General features: G+C 42.9%; 2 protein-coding genes across 9 annotated transcripts in view; both read left to right on the forward strand.

Annotated features, from left to right (window-relative positions):
- arhgef3 (Rho guanine nucleotide exchange factor (GEF) 3) overlaps positions 1–14,023 on the forward strand; it is a 34,267-nt gene extending 20,244 nt beyond the window's left edge. For 2 of the 3 annotated variants that reach the window (XM_080461963.1, XM_080461965.1), the window contains 9 exons: positions 6,369–6,476; positions 7,463–7,729; positions 7,847–7,909; positions 8,371–8,467; positions 8,893–8,969; positions 9,095–9,352; positions 9,792–9,962; positions 10,290–10,479; positions 10,911–14,023. In XM_080461963.1, coding sequence (XP_080318089.1) covers positions 6,369–6,476; positions 7,463–7,729; positions 7,847–7,909; positions 8,371–8,467; positions 8,893–8,969; positions 9,095–9,352; positions 9,792–9,962; positions 10,290–10,479; positions 10,911–11,509 — 1,830 coding nt within the window. In that variant the 3' untranslated portion in view covers positions 11,510–14,023. Of the gene's footprint in view, positions 1–2,620; positions 3,770–6,368; positions 6,477–7,462; positions 7,730–7,846; positions 7,910–8,370; positions 8,468–8,892; positions 8,970–9,094; positions 9,353–9,791; positions 9,963–10,289; positions 10,480–10,910 lie in introns of those variants that run through there. The other variant, XM_080461964.1, reaches the window with a different exon arrangement.
- A 925-nt stretch (positions 14,024–14,948) lies between these two features.
- tasora (transcription activation suppressor a) overlaps positions 14,949–21,397 on the forward strand; it is a 28,551-nt gene continuing 22,102 nt past the window's right edge. For all 6 annotated transcript variants that reach the window (XR_013935298.1, XR_013935299.1, XM_080461953.1 and 3 more), the window contains exons 1-8: positions 14,949–15,389; positions 17,857–18,002; positions 19,253–19,345; positions 19,785–19,857; positions 19,994–20,085; positions 20,215–20,346; positions 20,655–20,785; positions 21,305–21,336. Coding sequence is in view for 4 of the 6 variants with exons in the window: in XM_080461953.1 (XP_080318079.1) it covers positions 15,107–15,389; positions 17,857–18,002; positions 19,253–19,345; positions 19,785–19,857; positions 19,994–20,085; positions 20,215–20,346; positions 20,655–20,785; positions 21,305–21,336 (982 nt within the window). In the remaining 2 variants the exon portion in view is untranslated. The remainder of the gene's footprint in view (positions 15,390–17,856; positions 18,003–19,252; positions 19,346–19,784; positions 19,858–19,993; positions 20,086–20,214; positions 20,347–20,654; positions 20,786–21,304; positions 21,337–21,397) is intronic.

Here is a 21,397-nt window from a genome sequence, read left to right on the forward strand (position 1 = left end):
TACATGGGGATAGAGTCCAAGCTTTTCAGAAAAGTTGCATTTCCCCCATTTCCACGTAGACAAAGCATCTTCTAAAAGTTCCACCTTGGGAGCCGTTAGCCGTTAACACCTTAGAATTTTACCGTTTCCACTTAAAAAAGCCAGTGATGGCTTTAGACCGTCATTTTGCACTCAGCAGTCAACACATCTCACAGCTTATTGAACAAACATAGTTCCCCTCCCGGTTTACTCTCAGTTCAATAAATTCATCAATGGTCGTTCATCCAGCAGCCCAGAGCCAGAGGGCCTCGGCGTATCTTAATTAACTGGTGAAAAAGAACAAAAAACAATCCATACTGGCCACACAGAAACCTCCACGATAAACCTGTCAGTTCTGTAAAGCAGAACGACTCCAGAGCATCAATCAGGAGTTAAATGATGCTCCTGGCATGATTCATTTTAACACTTACTGTGTTTGGAATTTCGCCCCAGATTAAAAATCTGCTCCTATTGAGCTTCATAGACACTTTGTGTGTCTTGTTATAACATTAAAAAAAGTAAGCAGTAACTGTAATCAAGTTGTAATTTGAAAGTAACTTGCACCACGCTGCTAATGTATAGTGTGTTCAGTTCATATCGCTCAGAAATTATAGGAATCATAAATCTTTCCGCCACGCCTCAGCCCCCGGCCCATCATCAAGTCAGTTTGGCTCGGTTCAGAAAAAAAAAGGTGGATTTTTTGCGTTTTCTATTTTTCTCTTGGCGTCCTAAAACTCAGCGTCTCTCCTTTCAAACAATGGATCTGACTCAGAGGCGCTGCTTTTATTAGCTGAGGGGTCGGAGGTCACGCTGACGCTCTGGTACCAGTGACACATATCACAGGAAACCATGAAAACCTTTATGAAAATAACACAATGGGGTCATGATGCTCTATTACTGCCGCTGACCCAGACTTTTACAATTCATTTTCCATTTACTCCGATTTCTGATGTCACGTATGTTGAAGTAACATCAGTATTAACTTTAGAAGGCGATGTCCACAATTTAGATATTCTATACTATTGTTGAGAATGACAAAAGTAAGACAAAATATGTTCTGCAAAAAAACCAAGAGGAGGAGAAAGAGAGTTAATATAACACCAACAACTTAATCAGCAGGGAAATTTGGACCAGTAGCATTAGCCCAATGTCACTCATTAGTTTAATTGCAACTTTCAGCTGTGCTACATGCTACATGCTAAAGATTGGTTCTCATCTTTTAAAAAAATGGTCATTGAAGCATCCCCATGTTTTATCTTCATCTTGCCTCGGTCATGTTCGGACTTCAGAAATACAAAGCTGAGAGAAGCAGGATATTTACTCTAATAAGACATGAATCAAACTTGAATTCCACAGTGTGACTCAGTTACATTTATGATCCCAACACATGAATAAATGAAGTAAAACACGAGACGATCGACTGAAAAAAACAGGACACGTCTCGGTCTGCCTGCAGGCGCCTCTCTTCAGTAATTACAGTCCTGACACATCGAGCGGTGCTGAACGCTCACAGCAGCTCCACCAGCAGTACAATCAGGGTCATTTAATACTAAATCAGGTTACATCAACACATTATGAAACATCAGCTATTAGACTGGCAATACCTCAAGATTTCTTCAGTATTGATACCTCTTGAACTTTTCCACAAATACAACCACATATGTCGATGTATTTTATCGGGATTTTATAGGATAGACCAACACAAGATGGCGCATAATTGTAAAGTAGAAGCGCAACGATTTTTCCAGTTTCTGAATGTTTTGGGTGGTTGTCCTCCTGGAGGGTGAACCTCCGCCCTAGTCTCAAGTCTTCTGCAGATTTACCTCCAAGATTGTCCTCCAAGGGGGACGAATACTTTTGCACGCCACACGTTCCAGTTTTTTATTTAAAAAAATAAATTCAACAACACTTTACAATGATGAGACAGGTTGTGTTGCCCCGTCACATAAGATCACAGTAAAATACATGGAATGTAATGTGACAATAAAGTGTGTAATATTATACTTTATTATCCACTTAACTAAACTTTATTTCAATGATTTTGCACTTTTTCTTTCAGTCCTACTTTACTTTTCAGCCAAAATATTTACACACATTAGAACACATGTACGTATTTCAATGAATTCACCTTTGTAATTTAGATCTTCTCTAGATGATCTATGTATGCATGCAATGGAATTCCTCGACTTACAAAAACGGATCACAGGAATCTCAAATTGGCTGTTGTCAATGTTTTCTTGGGGTTTTTTTGCCTTAAATTATTCTTAATTTGTCAATAAACATCCTCAGATAAAAATCATGACCATCAATTATTGTTTATTATCTTAACGATTAGTGAAATATACTTTTTTTTCCGTCTTTTTTTTAGTTCTGGCCACAATTTTATTCGTGTTGAAATGGAGAAAATGTTCTTTTATCACGTCTGTATTTTAGCAGTTATTGCTGGCGTCGGCTGCTTCAGGGGAATTCTTGACAATGAAGAATATAAATTAGTAAGGGGGGAAAGGGATGGGCTCAGAGGTGAAGAAAAGAAAATTGAAAAGAAGAGGAAGGAAGTGCAGTAGCGGGTGAGTGGGTGAGGGAGGCGGTGAATAAATGAGTCAGTGATAACAGATAGAGAGAGGGCATGAGCAGCGTGTGAGACCTCCACCAGAGCGGGTCGGGAGGGGGACGAGTGAAGCAGAGACGGAGGATTCGCAAGAGTCAAAAATCATCCGGACCAACGGCGACACTTTCAGAGGACTGAGTCATTTTCTTTGCCGGTCGGCATCTAAACTCTGGATTCTTTCATAGGAACTCTGATAACTAAAACTCCATTCAGAGTACCGATGTCTGCAAAGTAGTCAAACTCCTTCTGGACTCTTCAGACCATCTCTCGGGATTTTGTCGGATTCTACTGGTTGATAAAATCAATATACTTGTTTATTGTTCACTTTGGCTGATTTTACCTGCGTAATGAGTCAAAGTACTTAGAAATATCTCCTTCCTGAACTCCTCTATTTGAATTCTGATGATCAGGAGCACCAACAGACTGAATCTCGTGTCAAAACGGTGAAAGCAGAAACACTTTCCCTGGACTCATCGGACAATTATTCCACATCTGGTGTGTAAAATCTTTACGTTCTCGATGTTGGATCCTTTGTTTGAGTTGATGTTACCTGCACAAGGAATACTCAGGAATTCAAAAAGTCTCCTGATGCCAACTTCTGAAGACTTCTGAGCCATCTCTGGACTTTTCTGACAATCTTCAGGTGTTTTCAGAGAGAATCTGGAGAAACATTACTGATGTCCTTCACTGGATCTGATGTTACGTGTGGAAAGAGGCGCCATCTTCTTTTTCACTCCTTCTTAAAGCTCCTGCTACCTGCACAGTAAGCCAGGAGACGCTGGACTCGGTCCTTCTGGACCGTCTCATATTAGCTTGTTCCTGGAGATTTTTTGCGTCTTTAATAAAGAAGACAAGAAAGCTGGAATTGTTTTTAAACACTTTTACAGATCAGAAGTTTTCCTGAACTCTGTTTGGACCAGTACAGGGCTCACAGTACCTCCTCCGGACCTTCATCACCACTCAGCTTCTTGTTATCTTGGATGCAGTCTCAGCTCGGGTAGAGGTCCAACTCTTGTGCTGGTCTTTGGGTTGAGCAGCATGGTGGCGGGTCAGAGGCCCGGCGGCCTGCTGGTACCGTGGTTTAACGCCGTGGATTTCAGCAAAAAGATCAGCAGCAGCTGCAGCATGGGGAAACAGGTGGAGGTAAGAGGGGGATGAGTAGTTGTCTTCACACCACTGTGAGTGCAGCTGTCATTTGGTGAACTTTTGTTTATGAGTAGGGAAAAAAACTGCAGTGATCTTAGTACTTCAAGTCCTTCATGCTGACTGATGGGCTAATGTAGATGTGTTTAAAACTTTAAACCCCAAAACGTTCAACCAAGTTTGAAAAGTGGATTATTAACTCAGGCTGTATTAGTTTAGCGACTACAGTATGGTACTGTTGTCCTTTGCAGCAATTGATTGCAGCTGAATCTAGGTTTTTACTACCAATTTCACAATATTTTTGCTGCATACTTTAGTCTGCACAGGTCTCTGGGTGATCTCTGCACTACTTCTAACACTCGCTCGCTCTCTGATGTACAAATGTACACAGCCATATAATGTCGTTTCGGACAACACAAGCCAGTGTTTGCATCTTTCCCTTCACTGAGTCCAGCTTCTGACCTGAAAGTGAGTCGGTGTGTTGCGAACCTGCTGTCGTTAGATAACCAATCCATCGCCGACCAACTGTACTGAATCGATCTCTGTTGGAATGAATCAGTTAACGGGCCATCGCACACAGAAACCCATGTCCGATGGAAACTTCTCAAACTTACCACAAATAAACCCGGGACATTTTTTATCCTCAGTGACACTCATGGTCTCTCGGCGACAAGCGGCTCACAAAAACAGTTGAAGGCAGGATGGAGACGAGTGTCAGAACTGATATGACAGAGGGAGAGCAGACAGGTGCAAAGCTATGACTCTTGGTTTGGAGAGACTGACACGAGACAGCCTCCCGCGACTTTTATGTGACCATGAAACCTTTGTGAAACGACAACATTAAAATCAATGTGGTTTTCACTTGAAGCATCGTCGTGTAAGCTGGGCCTAAAACCAGATCCGTAAGACATCAGGAACTATGAAAAAACACAAAACATGAAAACTGGGAAAAAAACGAAACCAAACATACTGGAAACATGAAACTGGAGCTTTACTCTGTAGAGTTTTCTCACTGCTTGTGACGGGTTTCTTTGGTTTTTCTGGTTTGAGGTAAGTGGTGACTCTGTATTCGGTTGGATGGATGGATGGATGGATGGATGGATGGATGGATGGGTGGATGGATGGATGGATGGATGGATGGATGGATGGATGGATGGATGGATGGATGGATGGATGGATGGATGGATGGATGGGGATCAACAATAACAATCTAATTTGCAGTGGATATAAACAGTTTGTTACATTATGTTTCTGTATTTTTGCATTAAGATTAGATTCATTTTATTTTGGAACTCTTCTCTTCTTCTGTCTGTTGATTGAACATTTTTAAGTAGTTAATGATACAGTTCTTGTGACTTAATAAAGATTCGTTATACTGAATTTTATATTCTGTTATTTTGAAATTGCTAAACATGAATGCACAGTGCATAGAAAGATAATTCATCGCCGTTCAGTCCGTCTTTTGCACATTGATAATGCGATAACCATGAATTTGTGACAAATTGTGCAGCCCTTGCCTGAGGTCGAATAATGAAATTAGTCATTATTACGAGGCAGTATTTTCTAAAAGAGTGAGATCAGTTTCCCCGATAAAGCTGATGTCTGTGTGCTGACTGTCAGAGGAAACGATAGAGATGTTTGTTGTGGAGTCTCTCAGCCATTTTCTCAAAGCAACCGAATGCGACAAAGTGACCCTTCTACTGGACAAACGGTTGTGTGGTCTGCACTTGGCATGAATCACGGGGTGATGGAAACGTGACTGTGTGTTTGTGAGAGAGTCTGGCACACAGGATCACATTTTGAGTCACACTATTGTTTTCACGTCCAGTGCTTCAGCTAAACATCGGCAGCTTTCCCGAAAACTACTCGCAACACTTGAAAACAAATATGAGAAGGGATGCGAGTGCAGGGAACCACTTCACAAGTACCATGTGGGAAGTTCAGAAATGAACTGACTGCATTTTCATTCCCACCGTCTCCTATATATCACGGCCACGGTGTTCTGGAGTCTTTCCCAGCTGACACTGACAATGTTTTAATGTGAAAACGCAAAACCTTCGTTGTGCTTTGGGTGTCTATTTACACGACTATTGTGCCCCCCGAGTCACCGGTAATGCAACTTTCTGCTGTGACTGCCCATGTGGACCACGGCTGTAGTAAATAGTTCTTCTGCACATGCTCAGTAGATGGACAATAACAACATTGGCGACCTCCAGAGTGTCATGACTCCCGTTCTCCATATTCTCCTGGAAGAATATGGAACTTTATCCTACAAATGTCTGTGCATTCGCCATTGTTAATATTATTCTTTACCCACGTGTGTAGTTTCATTTCTAACACAAACAACAGCACCCACTAGTGGCCCACCATGCCAACTACATTGTTTCAGAATTTCCACTTTTTCCGATGTAAATAAAACTTTTTTTGGAAATGAAAAGACAGAAATAATGCTTTTCACTTGAAAGGTTGTCCTGTAAACCAGGCCTGAGCCTTCAGACTGTTGGACCTTCAGAGATTTAGACGAACCATCACACATCCAAAGCTCTGTGCTTCTCCTTTCTGTGTGAAAACACTGGTTATGTGTGCTGTTTCTCTCCAGGAGCCCAGCACCAAGCGCAGCAAGCCCGTGTCCAGGGTGACGTCTCTGGCCAACCTGCTGCCGCCCGTCAAGACCGCGCCGCTGAAGAGGATTGGTCTGACTCTGCAGGTAAATAGCCAATCAGATCACTCCATCACTCTCAGTTGTATCAGATTAAACAAGCTGGTTAATTAAAGCTGAAGAAGCTACTTTTTATTTTTAAGGGTGTCCTCAGTGAATATCCAAGTTCATTCAGTTCATTCATAGTAGATTTAGGTTTAAATATAAAGAACAAAACATAGAGGAAGTTGATGAATTATACATTTACATTATAAAAATCAGACTGAAATTTTAAATGCAAAGTTCCAGTATTTGAAGTTGAAATATTAAAAGTATTGACATAAATGTTGAAATGTAGAAAAGTAAAGAGAAAAAGTCCAAATGTAGAGAACACACTCAAACTGTTTGATTAAATTATTGACTATAAGTCAAAAGATTTTAACATTTTATTGGAAAAAAAACAAGAAAAATATCTAAATGTTTGCAGTCAAATTGTTAAACAAATAAAGTCAGAATCTTCATATTTTGTTGGGAAAGTTCAACCTGCATTCAAAATACTGAACATAAACTCTGAAGTCAAAATGTTCTGAGTTGAGATTTAAGGTAATCCATTTTGAATTACTGAGATTAAAGTAAACTATGAAAACAAAATTTAAAGTTTCTAATCTGAAGAGTGAGAAGTCAGAAACCTTGGAGCTGAGATGTTGAAATTGAAGTTCAAATGTTCAGTCTAAATTCACAAGAATATGAAAATATTAAAAAGAAATGTCAAAATTAAATTGCAAATTTCAAGAGCAAAGTCATAACGAAAATAAAAACGAGAAAAAAAATCTAACGGGTTGACAAAAGAAATAATAGATTTAAAATTTTAAGAGTAAAAAATCAGAATGCAAGTCAAAATGCTCATATATGTGCAAAAGATTTTAGTTAAAATGCCGAAAACAAAAACTAAATATAAAGTGAAAATCTTAGGATTCGTGTCAGAATAAAGATGTTTCATATGATACAACATTTTGAGAGCAGGAAGCAAAACGTTGACCTGTTTCTGTCTGCAGCGCTCCATCAGCTTCAGGAATGACAGTCGAACAGAGAGAGCCAGTCCTCTTCCTCCTCCTCACTTCTCCTCCTCCTCCTCCACCATGAAGACTCGCGTCATCTCTGCGACGATCGCCAACCCTTCGTCGTCCATGACTGTGCCGCGCGTTTCCACAGCGACGTCCTCAGCGTCCAAGCGGCGCGACAGCAAGCTGTGGAGCGAGACGTTCGACGTCCGGCTGGGAGCGACGCAGCCGCTCAGCCCGAAGGAGATCAAACGACAAGAGGTGAGGGAGCCAAACTTTCTCCTTTTAATCGTCACTGACTCCACACTTCATGCTACCTTAAAATGTCTGCAATAGCTTCAGATACAGTTGCATGATCGGGTGTCTTTTCCACTGCAGGCCATATTTGAGTTGGCTCAGGGGGAACAAGATCTGGTGGAGGACCTCAAGTTGGCCAAGAAGGTAAATAAAAGGCAGCATCATCGGCGTACAGTGTTATTCAGATTCCTGTTGTGTAAAGGACTGACGATGTACCTACTTTAGTTTTAGTTTTGAAAGTAATAAAGTCATTTTACTAGTTACTGCTGACAAAAAAGTAACTTTGGAGAGTATTTCTGTCTTGTTTGGCTGAGATATCGGCACTGTGTGGGTCAGACTAATGACTGACTCATTGCTCAAGTTAAGCTGGAGTCTGCTGTCAGTTCTTGAGGATGATGCAATAATCTATAATTTATCATAAACCCAGTGCAATGATTTCTCAGTGCAACTCCAGTTTTTGTGATGCACCGTTGGCACTTTATCACTGTTTTAAATGTGTGTTTTTATATATTTTACTGTGTGGTTTTATACTTTTATTGTTCTTGGTTGTTTTTTTTAGACACCTTTAAAAGCCTTGCTCGTGTTTGTGTCTTGTTGTGCTGCAGGCGTACCACGGCCCCATGCTGAAGCTGTCCATCATGACCGAGCAGGAACTGAACCAGATCTTTGGCACTCTGGACTCGCTGGTACCGATGCATGAAGGTAGGAGGTTTGGAGTTTGTGTTTTTAAAGTTTCCAACATTCAGGGTCCATGTACATGACAACATTCTCACGTCAAAACGCAAAACCTTCGTAGCGTTTTGGGAGTCCATTCACACGACAACTGTGCCCGGAGCCACTGAAAATGCAACAGTTTGAAAACGGCTTCCAAGGTGGAACTTTTTGAAAACGGTTCGAATCCATGGGGGGGGAACACAACTTTCTAGAAACTATCAGGTTGGGTTTCCGATGCATTTACGGGTAGACGAGGCCTCGGTAAATATTTCAGTGTTTTCGCTGAAACACTTTCAACCAAAACGCATCAAAACTTTACCCGTTCCGCTTGGAAAGCTTGTTTTGTTAAACTGGGTTTTCTTGTTTAGTTTCTGTGTGAAGGCGACTGTGATGAACCTCCCGTTTCTTCTCAGATCTGCTGAGTCGGCTGCGAGACGCCAGAAAGCCCGATGGGTCCACCGAACATGTCGGACACATCCTAACCGACTGGGTGAGAGTTTTTCAAACCCGCTCTTTATTGCACTTTTAAAGAAGATATTTGCCCCGGCCTCCAGCCTGAGTAACCCCCCATCTCTCTCTCTCTGTCTCTCTCGCTGCCTCTCTGTGTGCCTGCAGCTGCCCTGCCTCTCCTCCTACACCTCGTACTGCAGCAACCAGGTGAAAGCCAAAGCTCTGCTGGACCAGAAGAAGCAGGACCGGCGGGTCCAAGACTTCCTGCAGCGGTGCATCCAGTCGCCCTTCAGCAGGAAGTTGGACCTGTGGAACTTCCTGGACATCCCCCGCAGCCGGCTGGTCAAATACCCGCTGCTGCTGAGGGAGATCCTGAAGCACACGGCCAACGACCACCAGGACCGGCAGCACCTGGACGAGGCGGTGAGGACGATGCCCCCCACAATACTCGGCAATCCGTCTGTGTCACTTTGGCCACCTGGGCCCCGTTTACACCACAATGAGTTTTCATGTAGGGCCACTAGTGGGTGCTGTTGTTCTGTGCACACAGAGAACAATACACTACAGACATTAATAATGGCGAGTACGCAGACATTCGTATGGGCAGACGACAAAGTTGGATTGTTGTTACGGGTGACACTTTTCCAACTACAAAACTACCGAGTCCCACGAGAATATGGACGAGGAGTCGTGACACACTGGAGGAAAAGCATTGTTGTTATTGTCTATCTATTCTCGCGTGTGCTGTCTCTCGGGACAGAAAGACAGCAGCACTGCAGCCTGTGGTATCTGATCAGGAATAAAGAGAAACATGGAGGACTCCCACCTGGTGACCGGGTCTGGTTGGTTGTCTGATCCTCAGATGCTGATGGTTCAGAGCGTGGTGGCGGACATCAACAGGCGGACAGGAGAATCGGAGTGTCAGTACTACAAGGACCGCCTGCTGTACTCTGAGGACGGACAGAAAGACGAACTGATCGAGCGATCCAGGACGCTGAGCTGCCACGGAGAGCTGAAGAACAACCGAGGACTGGTTGGTTCAATGACTGTCGTCACTAATCCACACTTCAGATCCTTAATCAGCAGAACTCATGTTTTAGTTAATAGCCTCAGATCATACAGTCGTAAAACGATGAGCTAAAGTTTATGTAGCTGATTTTGTGTTGCAGCATTTGGATTTGTGTTGTTGCTTGTATATTTGAGTTGCCGATTGTTTATTGCGTGTGCAAGCTTAAGGGTAGGGTAATAGTTAAGTCTTTTACAACTGACTGAGGAGTAATTTCAATATGTGTGATTTTGAATATCACATAAAAGGAATCATCGTCATGGAACCCCCCCCCATTTCATTTTTCTTTTGCAGAAACTTCACGTGTTCCTATTCCAGGACGTCCTGGTCATCACCAGGTCCATCTCGCTCAACGACCAGCCAATCAGATACCAGCTCTGCCGACAGCCAATCCCCATCCGGCAGCTGGATCTGGAGGACCTATCGGATGGAGAGATGAGAGTGGGCGGGTCCATCAGAGGAGCCTTCAGTAACAATGAACGAAGTCAGTACGATGTCATTCAAAAGTCATTTCTACACTTCTTACAATCATGATAATTATGGTTAAATAACATTTCATATTTATAGATACTAGATTTCTTTTTTTTTTTCATGAATTATAAGCTAAAAAAAAAAAAGCACACAAAAAAGCCTTGCAATATTTCAAATAGTTTTCCAGATTTATTTCTTAGAAATGGTTTTTACATAACGTTCTCATAGAATATTGGTTCTGCTTTATAAACTGTGTTTGGGTTTTTCTCGATGGATTTTTAATGTAAAAGTTTTATTGGAATATTTTTGACTCATTCATAAAGTATTTTCCTCGTTTTACGGTCACTACACCACCTCTTGTGCATAATAATGAATCCTGATAGAAGTGTAGTTGGAGCTCTGACCACAGTAACACCCTCTGTGCCTGCTGTTGTCTTCCCACAGCCAAGAACTTCTTCCGGGTTTCGCTCCGTGGTGCAGCTCAGATGCAGAGTCACTACTTCCAGGCCAGCGACGCCTTCAACAAGCAGCAGTGGATCAACTGCATCCGCCAGGCCAGAGAGGCCGCGGCACTGACCGGGTCGGTGGGACAGAGCGGACCGGCCACCGACACCGGGCCCGTCCCGAGAGACGATTCTGGGCTGGAAAGTGGAAAAATGGTGTGGAGGAGGAGGATGGAGGCGGGTGTGGATGAAGAGGCGGGACTTAATGGAGAGATAGAGGAGGAGGAGGTCGAGGGGAGGCTCGAAGGAGAGGAGAGTTCGGAGGTGGACGGAGGGTCGGGGATGGACAGGGAGTCGAGGCCGGGCGTCAGCGAGGTGAAGACCGGTGTGCAGACGGAGGCGAGGTTTCGAGCTGACGGACAGGAAGGAGCCACCGCTGAGTGGAAGATGGACGGGGAAGAGGAGACGCTCAGCAGAGGCAGCCATGACGTTTCCACCTCCTCGCCCTCCACGGGGGAGGGGATGGAGGAGGAGCGGAGATGCGCTGAGGAGGAAGAGAAAGGCATGGACACTGGAGACTGGCTGAGCCACAGGTGCTGATGTTAGGTAACGCTGAAGGACGGAGCATCAGCCAATCAGAGGGCAGGATTGCTGACGACGTTACAGAGTCAAACAAACGTCGAAGAGACGCGCTAAAGTCGTGTGGAGAAACCACGAGACCGCTGAGGCCCTGCTTACACAACAACGCTTCAAGTGAAAACACATCGGGTTTTTTGTTTTCGTTTCAGAAAAGTTTTGCCTTTTACACATCAACGTTTTGAAAACAATGTCCATTTACACAAAAACCCTGAAAACGATGTAGTTAGCGTGTTGGGCCACTAGTGTGTGCTGTTTGTTTTTCGTAATTAAACCACACACACACGTGGAGGGAACACTATAAACATCAACAATGGCGACAACAATGACATTCTAGTGGACGGACGACCTAGTTGGATTGTTATTACTGTGACTGTCAAAATAAAACTACCAAGTCCAGGAGAATATGGACTGGGCGTCTCGACACTCTGGGGACCGCAATTGTTGTTATTGTCCATCTTCCCGTGTTTCGGTCGCCTATCCAGAGATGGAGGCCAAGCGTTTTCAAAAAGTTGTGTTTTCAGTGGTTCCGAGCACCATCGTGTAAACGGACCCCCAAAACACAACGAAAGGTTTGTGTTTTTCACTTAAAAACGTTGTCGTGTAAACATTGAGCTCTTACTGATCACCGACCGCAGTCAGGATGTATCATCCTCAGGATCAACGTTTACAACAAGACATTCTTACCAGCAATCATTTTTGAATTGAAAAAAATAAACTAAAAAACTATTAAAATCACATATTTCATGCAAGGATTTCTTTTTTTTCAAATTATTACAGTATTAAAAAAAAAACACATTTCAGGAAAAACATAGCAAAACATAAGAATTGAGGAGGGAAAAAAAATTCACATTTAAAAAGATTTTACCTAAAAGTTAACTTTGAGTGAATATATGACATTTTCTAGAAAATCTAATTTTCAAGTGAAAAAAACTAAAAAAAAAAAAAAAATTACCAAAGAAAATGAAATGCATGATTCTGATCTCGGACACGATGGCGTTCATGAATGATAAGAATCTAAATGCTTCATTCACACACACACACACAACGTCAAAACCTGAACCTTCTCATTGTTCCTGCCTGTTGTTTTGGTACGTTCCTGTTATTTGTGAAAAAATCTCGACCAAATCCTCTTCCAGTACGTGGATCCTCGTCTCACTCTCACGTGAAGATAGTTGGTCATGTGACTCCTCCTGACAACTGGCCAGTCGAGTCTTTTTCCTCACCGTCTCTGCGGCCCGATGAACACATGAAGCCAGGACCGTTGAACCAGTCGGGGCGTCTTTTCTCAAACAATGAACAGTAAACATCTCAACAGCTTTATTCGTCGTGATTCTCAGTGAATTATCTGCTGTTACTTTTTTTTTTTTTTTTTTTTTTCCTGATTGTAAAACTATTAGGATTGTTTCGTCTGAACACACTGGAGAAAACAGGCGTGGAGCTTGAGGACAGAAAAGAGTTTGTGAAATAACTTCGCTCACACAGTTAAAAAAAAAAAAAAAGAAGTCATGTGAACAGGTGGAAACATGTTTCCCTGTACAGGTAAAGTTCACAGATTAACTCTTCACGTTTAACTTTAAATTCAGTATAAAGAAACACAGTTTCAGGCCAGTCTTGATTTTTGTCTCTTGGAAAGTGGTGTAAAACTGACAATCACATTAAAACACCCTCTTCAGTTAAATCTCTCTAAATGGTCTTTGTTCTCCCTTAAAGGTTGCTTGAAAAAGATCTCGAGTGCTTCAATACTGGGTGTTTAAAAAAAAAAGAAGAATTTATTCATTAATTTTGATTTATTGAGTGTACATTTAAATATAGATACAGTCAATTGGAGGATCACACACACACACTCACACACACACACACACACACACACACAGTGGTATTCAAGGACAAGTAGACTGGGTGAGATGGAGAATTAAACTCTCATTACACACAGATGTTATAAAACGCATCACTACACAGACAAACCATCCATCCTCCGTTTTTTTTTCTTTAAACAAATCACACTTCCTTAACGCACATCGAATGTGATCCGATGATTCTTTAGGGGACTTCCCATCCGTCTCTTTCTTCATCTCTTTCTGCAGAATTGAAACCATGATGTGTAAAACTGAAGCATCTCACAGCTGCTTGCTGGAGTTTCTACAGAGCTGCTTTGTTTGTGACTGGAGCTCAGAAACGTCTCGCTGCAGAGGGTTCGTGGTGTCCAGTGTGTGTATGTATGTATGTATGTAAAGATTGTACATGATTATATATGTATATAAATGTAGGAACAGAGCCTGCCATGCTGTTACATGCTGTTTGTGCTTACACGTGAAATAAGACTTCAGCGTAGAGACAATCAGTTCAACCTGTTGTTTGCACACTCCAGACAGAAAGGTGCTCCTGGATGAAACTTATTTTTCTGTCGTGTAGAAGTCAACTAATGAAGGTGTCCTGAAGGTCTGGATTGTCACAGAACCAAAAGCATCAATAAATTGTTTCAAAAGATCCCGTGTGAATAGTGACTGTTTGTGGAAAGACTACTCAGAACAACGGATTTCACACAGATTTTGTGTGATTAAGATCAACAGTCCCGAGCGGAATTCTGCTTTTACAGAGTTCCTAATGTTCATCACCAGAGGAGGGTTTCATTTAACTACATCTTCTCATTCTGTTCTATAATGAGTGAATAAAGACCTGGATTGAACACTGTTCTCCAGAAGATGGCAGTGGAGCAGCGTGTGCAGAGATCACCGAGGCGGATGGATTCAGGCTTTAAGTAACCCTCAGTTTTGACTTGCAGGATAACTTTTGTCAGGACAGGGCCTATAAAGCTTCAGTTCAAAATGTTTTATGTGTGTGTTTTCGACTTTTTGTGAGAGGTTTCACTGACATTGTCCATGGGACCGGCAGGTATGCAGGTTGAAGAGTCATGAAGTGTGAAAATGGCTCTATACTCCTTACTGCGAACTCCACACACAAAAATCACGAAAACACAGACTTAAACCCGACGTTCACCTAGAGATGTTACATTGAAGAGGGCAAGACAAATTTCTCGAGATGCAAACCAGATGGAAATAAAGAGAGCCGAGCGAATAAAACTGACAAACAGAAAACAACAGTATGCAAAGTGAAATCAACCAAGCACAAAGACACAAAAATAACCACAGAGAGGTGATGGGGTGAAATAGAGGAAAAGGATAAAGATATTTTTTGTTTTGGGAGAGTTATTGGAAGAGGATAAATGTCCTTTTTTATTTATTTATTTATTTTTCGGGGGTGGGGGGGTTTAGTAGAGAAGATAAAAATTATATTTTTTTCCAGCTTTCAGGCTGCCGGAATGTCCTGATCCGCCATGCTCACTCCGAGCCAGAAGGTGGCGATATCGAGCCTCCGTCGGCTGTTAAAGCAGTAAAAACCTGAACACAAGGAGGAGAGGAAGAAGTGGTATGGCACGGCGGATGTGTAGGTTCGATTCCCTGCTATCCAGGACCAAGGGGTAACAGCGGGGTCACGCGCAGACTGTAGCCGGCCAGCGACGCCGCTCTTCCGGTGGCGAAGCGACTCGAGAGTCCGACCATGTTCGACAGCTCCGCGGCCCGGAGGGAGCCCTCCCGTCCTCCGCGGAGGATGTCCGCCGCCCAGGAGCTCGGAGGCTGTGTTGACTCGCAAGACGTCGAGCTGATCGAAATATACTCGCCCAGGGAGGCTCACCCCGCGGGGGACCGAGCGGGCGCCGCGGCCACTGCCGGAGGGAGAACGGAGAGGAGGAACTGCGCTCTGCAGGTGGCGGTTCACCAGAGGCACATGCCCACAGCGCCGCTCAAGCTCACCATACCGAGGAAAGCCAAGGAAAACAGGGGTGAGCCGCCGCTTCGTCAACAACAACCTCCGACATTAGAAATAACCGGACAATTCAAAATAATACACCACTTCGGTGGTAAACGGCTGAATGTCAGTTAGAGTCCGTCCGCCTCAAGTTTCTCGCTGCGAAGTTCCATTATCGGACAGAGACACTTCCCTGATCGAACAGCACTGTGAGGTCTTGGATTTGACTCGGGGCACAACATCACAAATGTCAGCTACCGTGTCTATATTTAGGTTTAATCTAACCTCGATCAATTCCAGCTGTTTAAACCCAAAAGCGTACTCAAACCGAGTAATGGCTAACATACCTGGTTGGTGCTAACGGCTAACGCCTAGCCACTTCACACTCTTCCAGATGATCCCTGCGGGTTTATGTTCACATTGGGACAAATCCGAGTCGCTGCGAGTGACTAAAGTCACTAAAAGACATGTTTTGGAGTGTGAAGCTGGGTGAACATGCTGGGGTGCCCGGGTGAGGTGACCGCCTCCTTGTTTACGTTTGTTAGGTGAGCGTGTGAGTGCTCACATGTGTTTTCATGGGCTCTTTTTTTGCATTTAAGAGCATCAAAACTTAAGATTACATCATAATTACATTGGAATAGCCCTTGTTTTAAACAATCTTTAGCAGTCTAAATCTGTGTTTTTATTTAGTCTGAGTCATTAACAGCGTTATCTTTAGGTAAAAAACAAACAAACCACATGCTTCCTCCATCCAAATTTAGTATTTCTGTTCCACAAGTATTTCCTTCCTGATAGAAACTTGATGGCTCTGAAACCACTGCATAAGTTTGCTTTTTCTCATCCTAAAAATTTTTTTTAGTAAGATTAAACACCAAACTCTGACTATGTTGAATGAATGAATGATTTATTTCTGATCATAATTCAACACAACAGACCAACAGAAACTGTTCGCTTTAACTGACCAAGAAAAGCATTAACCTAGAATTTGTACAACTTACAACTGGTGAATGGATTTTACTTGTACAGCGCTTTCCCACCACTTGAGAAGTCTGCAAAGCTCTTTACACTGTTAACCACATTCACACACCAGTGGAGGCGGCTGCAGTGCGAGGCGCTCAATCCATCCATTGGGAGCGATTTGGGTTCCAGTGTCTTGCTCAAGGACACTTCAACGTGTGGAAGAGGCAGGGAATCAAGCCCGCAACTTTGTGATTGGGGGATGACCACTCTACCAATTGAACCACAGTTGCCTTACAAACAACAAGGTGGTTAACAGCGAGCCGCAACATTCAAGTTCATAAAAAGGTGGAAACAGACAAAGAAAGAGGTACTTCACCACAAAGAGAATGAATAATAAATACATCTGTGACAAGGAGGACTAATATTGATGACGGAGGAGAACACTTCCTGTTCATGACGCCATCTATTTGGTTTCTTTACAATTTTTGTCAATCCCCGACAGTCATCAAGTTATTCATGAAGTAGGCAGTTTACAGTCAATATAACCCGACCTGCCTGTCACAGACCTGTGCCATGTACCTCTGCTGAGTTTGGTCAAACAGGTGTGGCTCTCTCTGCGAGACGCTGCAGACCGATGGCTCCTGTCTGAGGTGTGCAGGCTCCAGCTGAGCCCTCTCCGTCCTGAGGGAGGCGCCTGCTTCTTCACCCCAGAGAGTCGTACTCAGAAAAAGGCTGCGGCACTCTTAATTAAAGCTGCTCTCCATTCTTTATGAAATGGGCTCGGATGTTGTTTTCTGTTTCCATTGTGTTTGAAAAGAGTTTCAGTATAGCTTCCTGCAGTATAACATTTAACAACAGTAAAATATTATCGCATGTCGTTACACCATAGTTCATCAAAACAGTGGTTCCCAACCTGTGGTCTGAGGACTGCTGCAGCTCACAGGCCTGGGTCCAATAAGACGCTTTCTAAAACGGCTTTGTTAATAATTCTGCTTACAGGCTGAGCTTTTATTGTGGAAGTGACAAAACATTTACCCAACTTTGTAATCCAAAGTACCTGTCGTTACACCTCATCTATTCATTAATTATGCTGTTTCTTTAAATGAAGTACAGAGACCACGTGTCAAATTGAACCAAACTGCTGTTAGTGGACAGACTGAGTGTCTCGCATGGCCGTGTGAGTGTGTGTGACTTATGATGTCAATTCAGATATTGAGTTTGTTGTATTATACATTAGGGGACAAATACAATGTTAACAGGAACCAGGGGGGGAAATGCAACTATCTGAAAACTATGGGATCTGCACAGATGTGACACTACTGTATTTTCAGTACACCCAAACAGAATTATGAGTCATCATGAGTGAAAGACGACTTGATGCATTGGTTCGATTCCAGGCTTCAGAGGGGCTTTTTTGGAGTTTGCATGTTCTCCCTGTGCACTTTCATCCCTCAGTCCAAAAACATTCCACCCTCTACCCCAGGATCTATTACAGATTAATGGCTCACTGAACCTTAAAACCTTCTCCATCTTCCTTTCAGGTCTGCTGTCGTTCATCTCCACAGAGTCCAGGGAGTACGAGGACATGATGACCGTCCTCACATCCAGCTACCTCGACACAAACTCTGCCGGCTGCTTCACCTACAGCAAACCTCAACTGGTCAACAACGAGCTGCTGGAGAAAGAGGTGAGAGACCTGCTGGTTAGAGGCTCTCCTATACTGAAGATCGAACAAATTTTACAGAATCATTGCTGTTTGCTTTGGTGATGCTACTACAGAATGTACAGAGTACGGCTGTGTTTCTTGTTTTGTTTTTTACCTCTAGACAAGTCATTGTTTTGGTAGCAGGCGGCGGTAGTGAAGCATCTCACAGAAAAAAAAAGTCAACTCCTCCCCCAAGATTTAAATTCCAACTTCTGCAAAGTTTTTTTTTTTTGGTTCTTCAGATTTTGATTGAATTTTCTCAATCAAGCTCAACAAAAAAAACACCCCCACAAAAACAACATTGCAAAACAAACACTACAAAAAGTTCCCTCCATTCAGCAGCAACAATTCAAACATCACAATAACACCAACAGTAGGACCAGGCCATCAGCGAGTGTTTCTCCATAAAACTATCGTGGCAAGTTGAAAGCTCACACTCGCATTTCAGTCATTTCCTCGTCACATCAGTATTATGTAAAACAAAGGTGTTGCTATAAGGCAGTATTGTTTCATTTGCTAGTGGACATGGTCTTAGTTGGTGAAGCTTGTATTTTCAAAGCTACCCACTGAGATTCCCAAATCACACGCATGAATGTTCTTCTCTCTGACATTTCCAGCATTTATCACCGGTTGGTAATCCGTATTCTGTGAAGTTTAGAGTGAGTAAAATATACCCAATGTGTTATTTTGTACTGAATAAGTTTTCCTTTTGCTTCTCTTTTGTATTTCCTCGTGTTTGATATGATCTTATTTTCCAGTTCATTCTCGTACAATTTGCGTCCTAGATCCTTCTGCCAGGTGGTTCTCAGATTTCTACAGATCTCTTTGATAAAAGTAGTTTTTAAAACAAATTTTATGGTTTTAAGTTGTGATCACAGGCTGTAATGTAACACACTGATATGCAGAGGTCTGATACCCGGTGCAAGCAGCATAAAGAAAATATAACAAAATGCTCGATAGAAAGACTTTAAAAGCAAGAAACTACTTTATTTCTTTGGAATAAAATTTTCTCTAAAAAGACCTCAGAGCACAGACTTGTACCAGAAATGTTCCCAATGTGAGGCAGCAATGCCAACCACTACACCACCGTAACCTCCGGTCGATTTACGTGTACAGCTTCCAGACTTATTTCCAAGCAAAGCAAAGGTCACCCAGAAGGAGACATTCAGTACACCCATGTTTTCTCTCTGGATGATTACCTGAAGAGGGGCGTGTCTATGTGTGTCTTCCAGTTTGTGGAGAAGAGGAGGGAGATGAAGACAGACGGGAGGACCGATAAGGAGCTGGAGGAGAGTTACTGCTTCCTGCTGGCCGACAGTGTCAAGGTGAGATCATTGCTGACTGTAAAGCTGATTTCTCAGTACATGTTGGAGCATGACGCTTCACTCGTGATTTAAGGCTTTTCACGAACCTGAATTCTGATCAATAATTCAGATTTATTAGCCCTCTTTATTTCTCCTCAAAAGCATAATGGTCAGTGGACAGATGTGGAAATGTTTTCAAAGTTAAATTCAATCCTGAGCTGAAAGTATGGCGGAACCTCATGCCGCTAAAATCGGACAAAAATTTTTTTCAGTGTTTTCCACCAAAATCCCATCGGCTTTGAATTTTGTTTTCTGAATCATTAACAAAAGTTAGAATTTTTCCGTAAGCTTTGATGTGCTTTTTGAGTATGTGCTCCATACCACGCCGAAAATCCGTCTGAATGATTCTATAAACGCAGGAGGAGAGTTTGACATCTCCATTCTTTCTGTCTGTCTGTAGCTGCCCACGCTGTGTGAGAAGGGGTTGTGTTTGGCTCACAGCCAGATGAGCGTGCTGGGAAACCCCAATAAAGGTAGGAGAGAACACATACTTCATACATGAATGATGGGAATTCACAGCACAGCCTCTGATTCACAAACAAAACAAGTTCTGAATGGAACGAAAATGACATCTCATCTGAGGTCATGTGTCTTTGTCTGTCTCTTCAGGTGTGTATCTGTCCAGATACTCAGACCTGCTCCAGAAGAACCCTCTCACCACCGGAACGACAGGAGAGATCATCATCTTCAAAGTGATGAAGGTAGAACTGAGGAAACATTAAAGATTCATGAAATCAGACTGAACATTTTCCTCATCTCATCCCGGCTTCAGGTTAATTTCTCAATATCAAGCTTCATCTTAATAATCTGTGTGTGTCGTTGATTTCCAGGGGAAAGTGAAGAGCATCTATGAAAACATAAAGAGCTTTCTGGATCCGACGCCTCGCTTCGACAGCCACATCGCTAAAAACGCCAGCAAGGTCACCTCGCTCACTTCCTACCGCGCCTTCGAACTCACGCAGGTAAACACGCCCCCTCACAGGAAACCTGCCGAGTCATCGTCGAACCTGATCAGTTATGAGCTTGTACATGACGATGAATCGGCTGAGCTTCATGATCAGCAGGCCTCCGTGTGGTGCTGATGGGTTTTATTTAGTTAATCCTCTTGTTGTATGTCTCATCCGGAAATGTCACTTTAAATGTCTTCACTATTCATATTCTCACTTTAAAGTTTTAGTGAGTTTATGTATACATATCCACCTGTATGTATGTGTATTCTGCTATCTCTGATTTTTCTAAGAGTATAATGTTGTCTCTCTGTCTATTCCAGCAATACTTCTACGAGTACTCGTTCGACGAGCTCCGGCAGCGGCCTCGCCAGGTGTGTCCGTACGCCGTCGTCTCCTTCCAGATGAAAGGAAGAGACGCTCCTGTTCCCAGCATACCTTTAGCCCCAGTCAGGTACGGAGGTCAAAACTCACTTTCTCGCTTCTCTCAGCAGGGTGCACCCTTAACAGCTCACCAGTCCACCGCTGGACTCGCACAGCGACAATCCAAGCAAACAAACATGACGTTTTTAAGTGAAAAAGCTAAACTTTCACCACGTTTTGGGTGTCAGCTTAAACAACAAACGGTGCTCAGAGCCACTGAAAATGAAACATTTTGAAAACGCCTCCGAAGATGAAACTTTTCCAAAACGCTCTGACTTCTTGTCGTGGAAACGGGAGGAGATGCAACTTTTCTTCAGCGTTACTGCCGTTTTTGTTGAAACAGATATACTTTTCAAAACGTTGCCATGGCAACGTGAAACATTTCTGAAACGAAAATGCAAAAACATTGCGTTTTCACTTGAAACATTGTGGTGTAAGTCGGCTCTGACACACAAGAAAACTACGCAGAAACTGAAAACCCAGACAGGAATCAGGAATTTTCCCGCTGTGAGGTGAGAGCGACCTAATGCTCCATCTTTGTGTTTGACAGGATGAACAGCCAATCAGCAGCGGGGAGCAAAGGTGAGTCGCAGTCCCTCTTTCACATAAATAACTAAAACATAGTGGTGCTACAGATATGAGT

This window comes from Lipophrys pholis (genome assembly GCF_963383615.2).
Source record: "Lipophrys pholis genome assembly, chromosome: 4".
Classification (NCBI taxonomy): Eukaryota; Metazoa; Chordata; class Actinopteri; order Blenniiformes; family Blenniidae; genus Lipophrys; species Lipophrys pholis.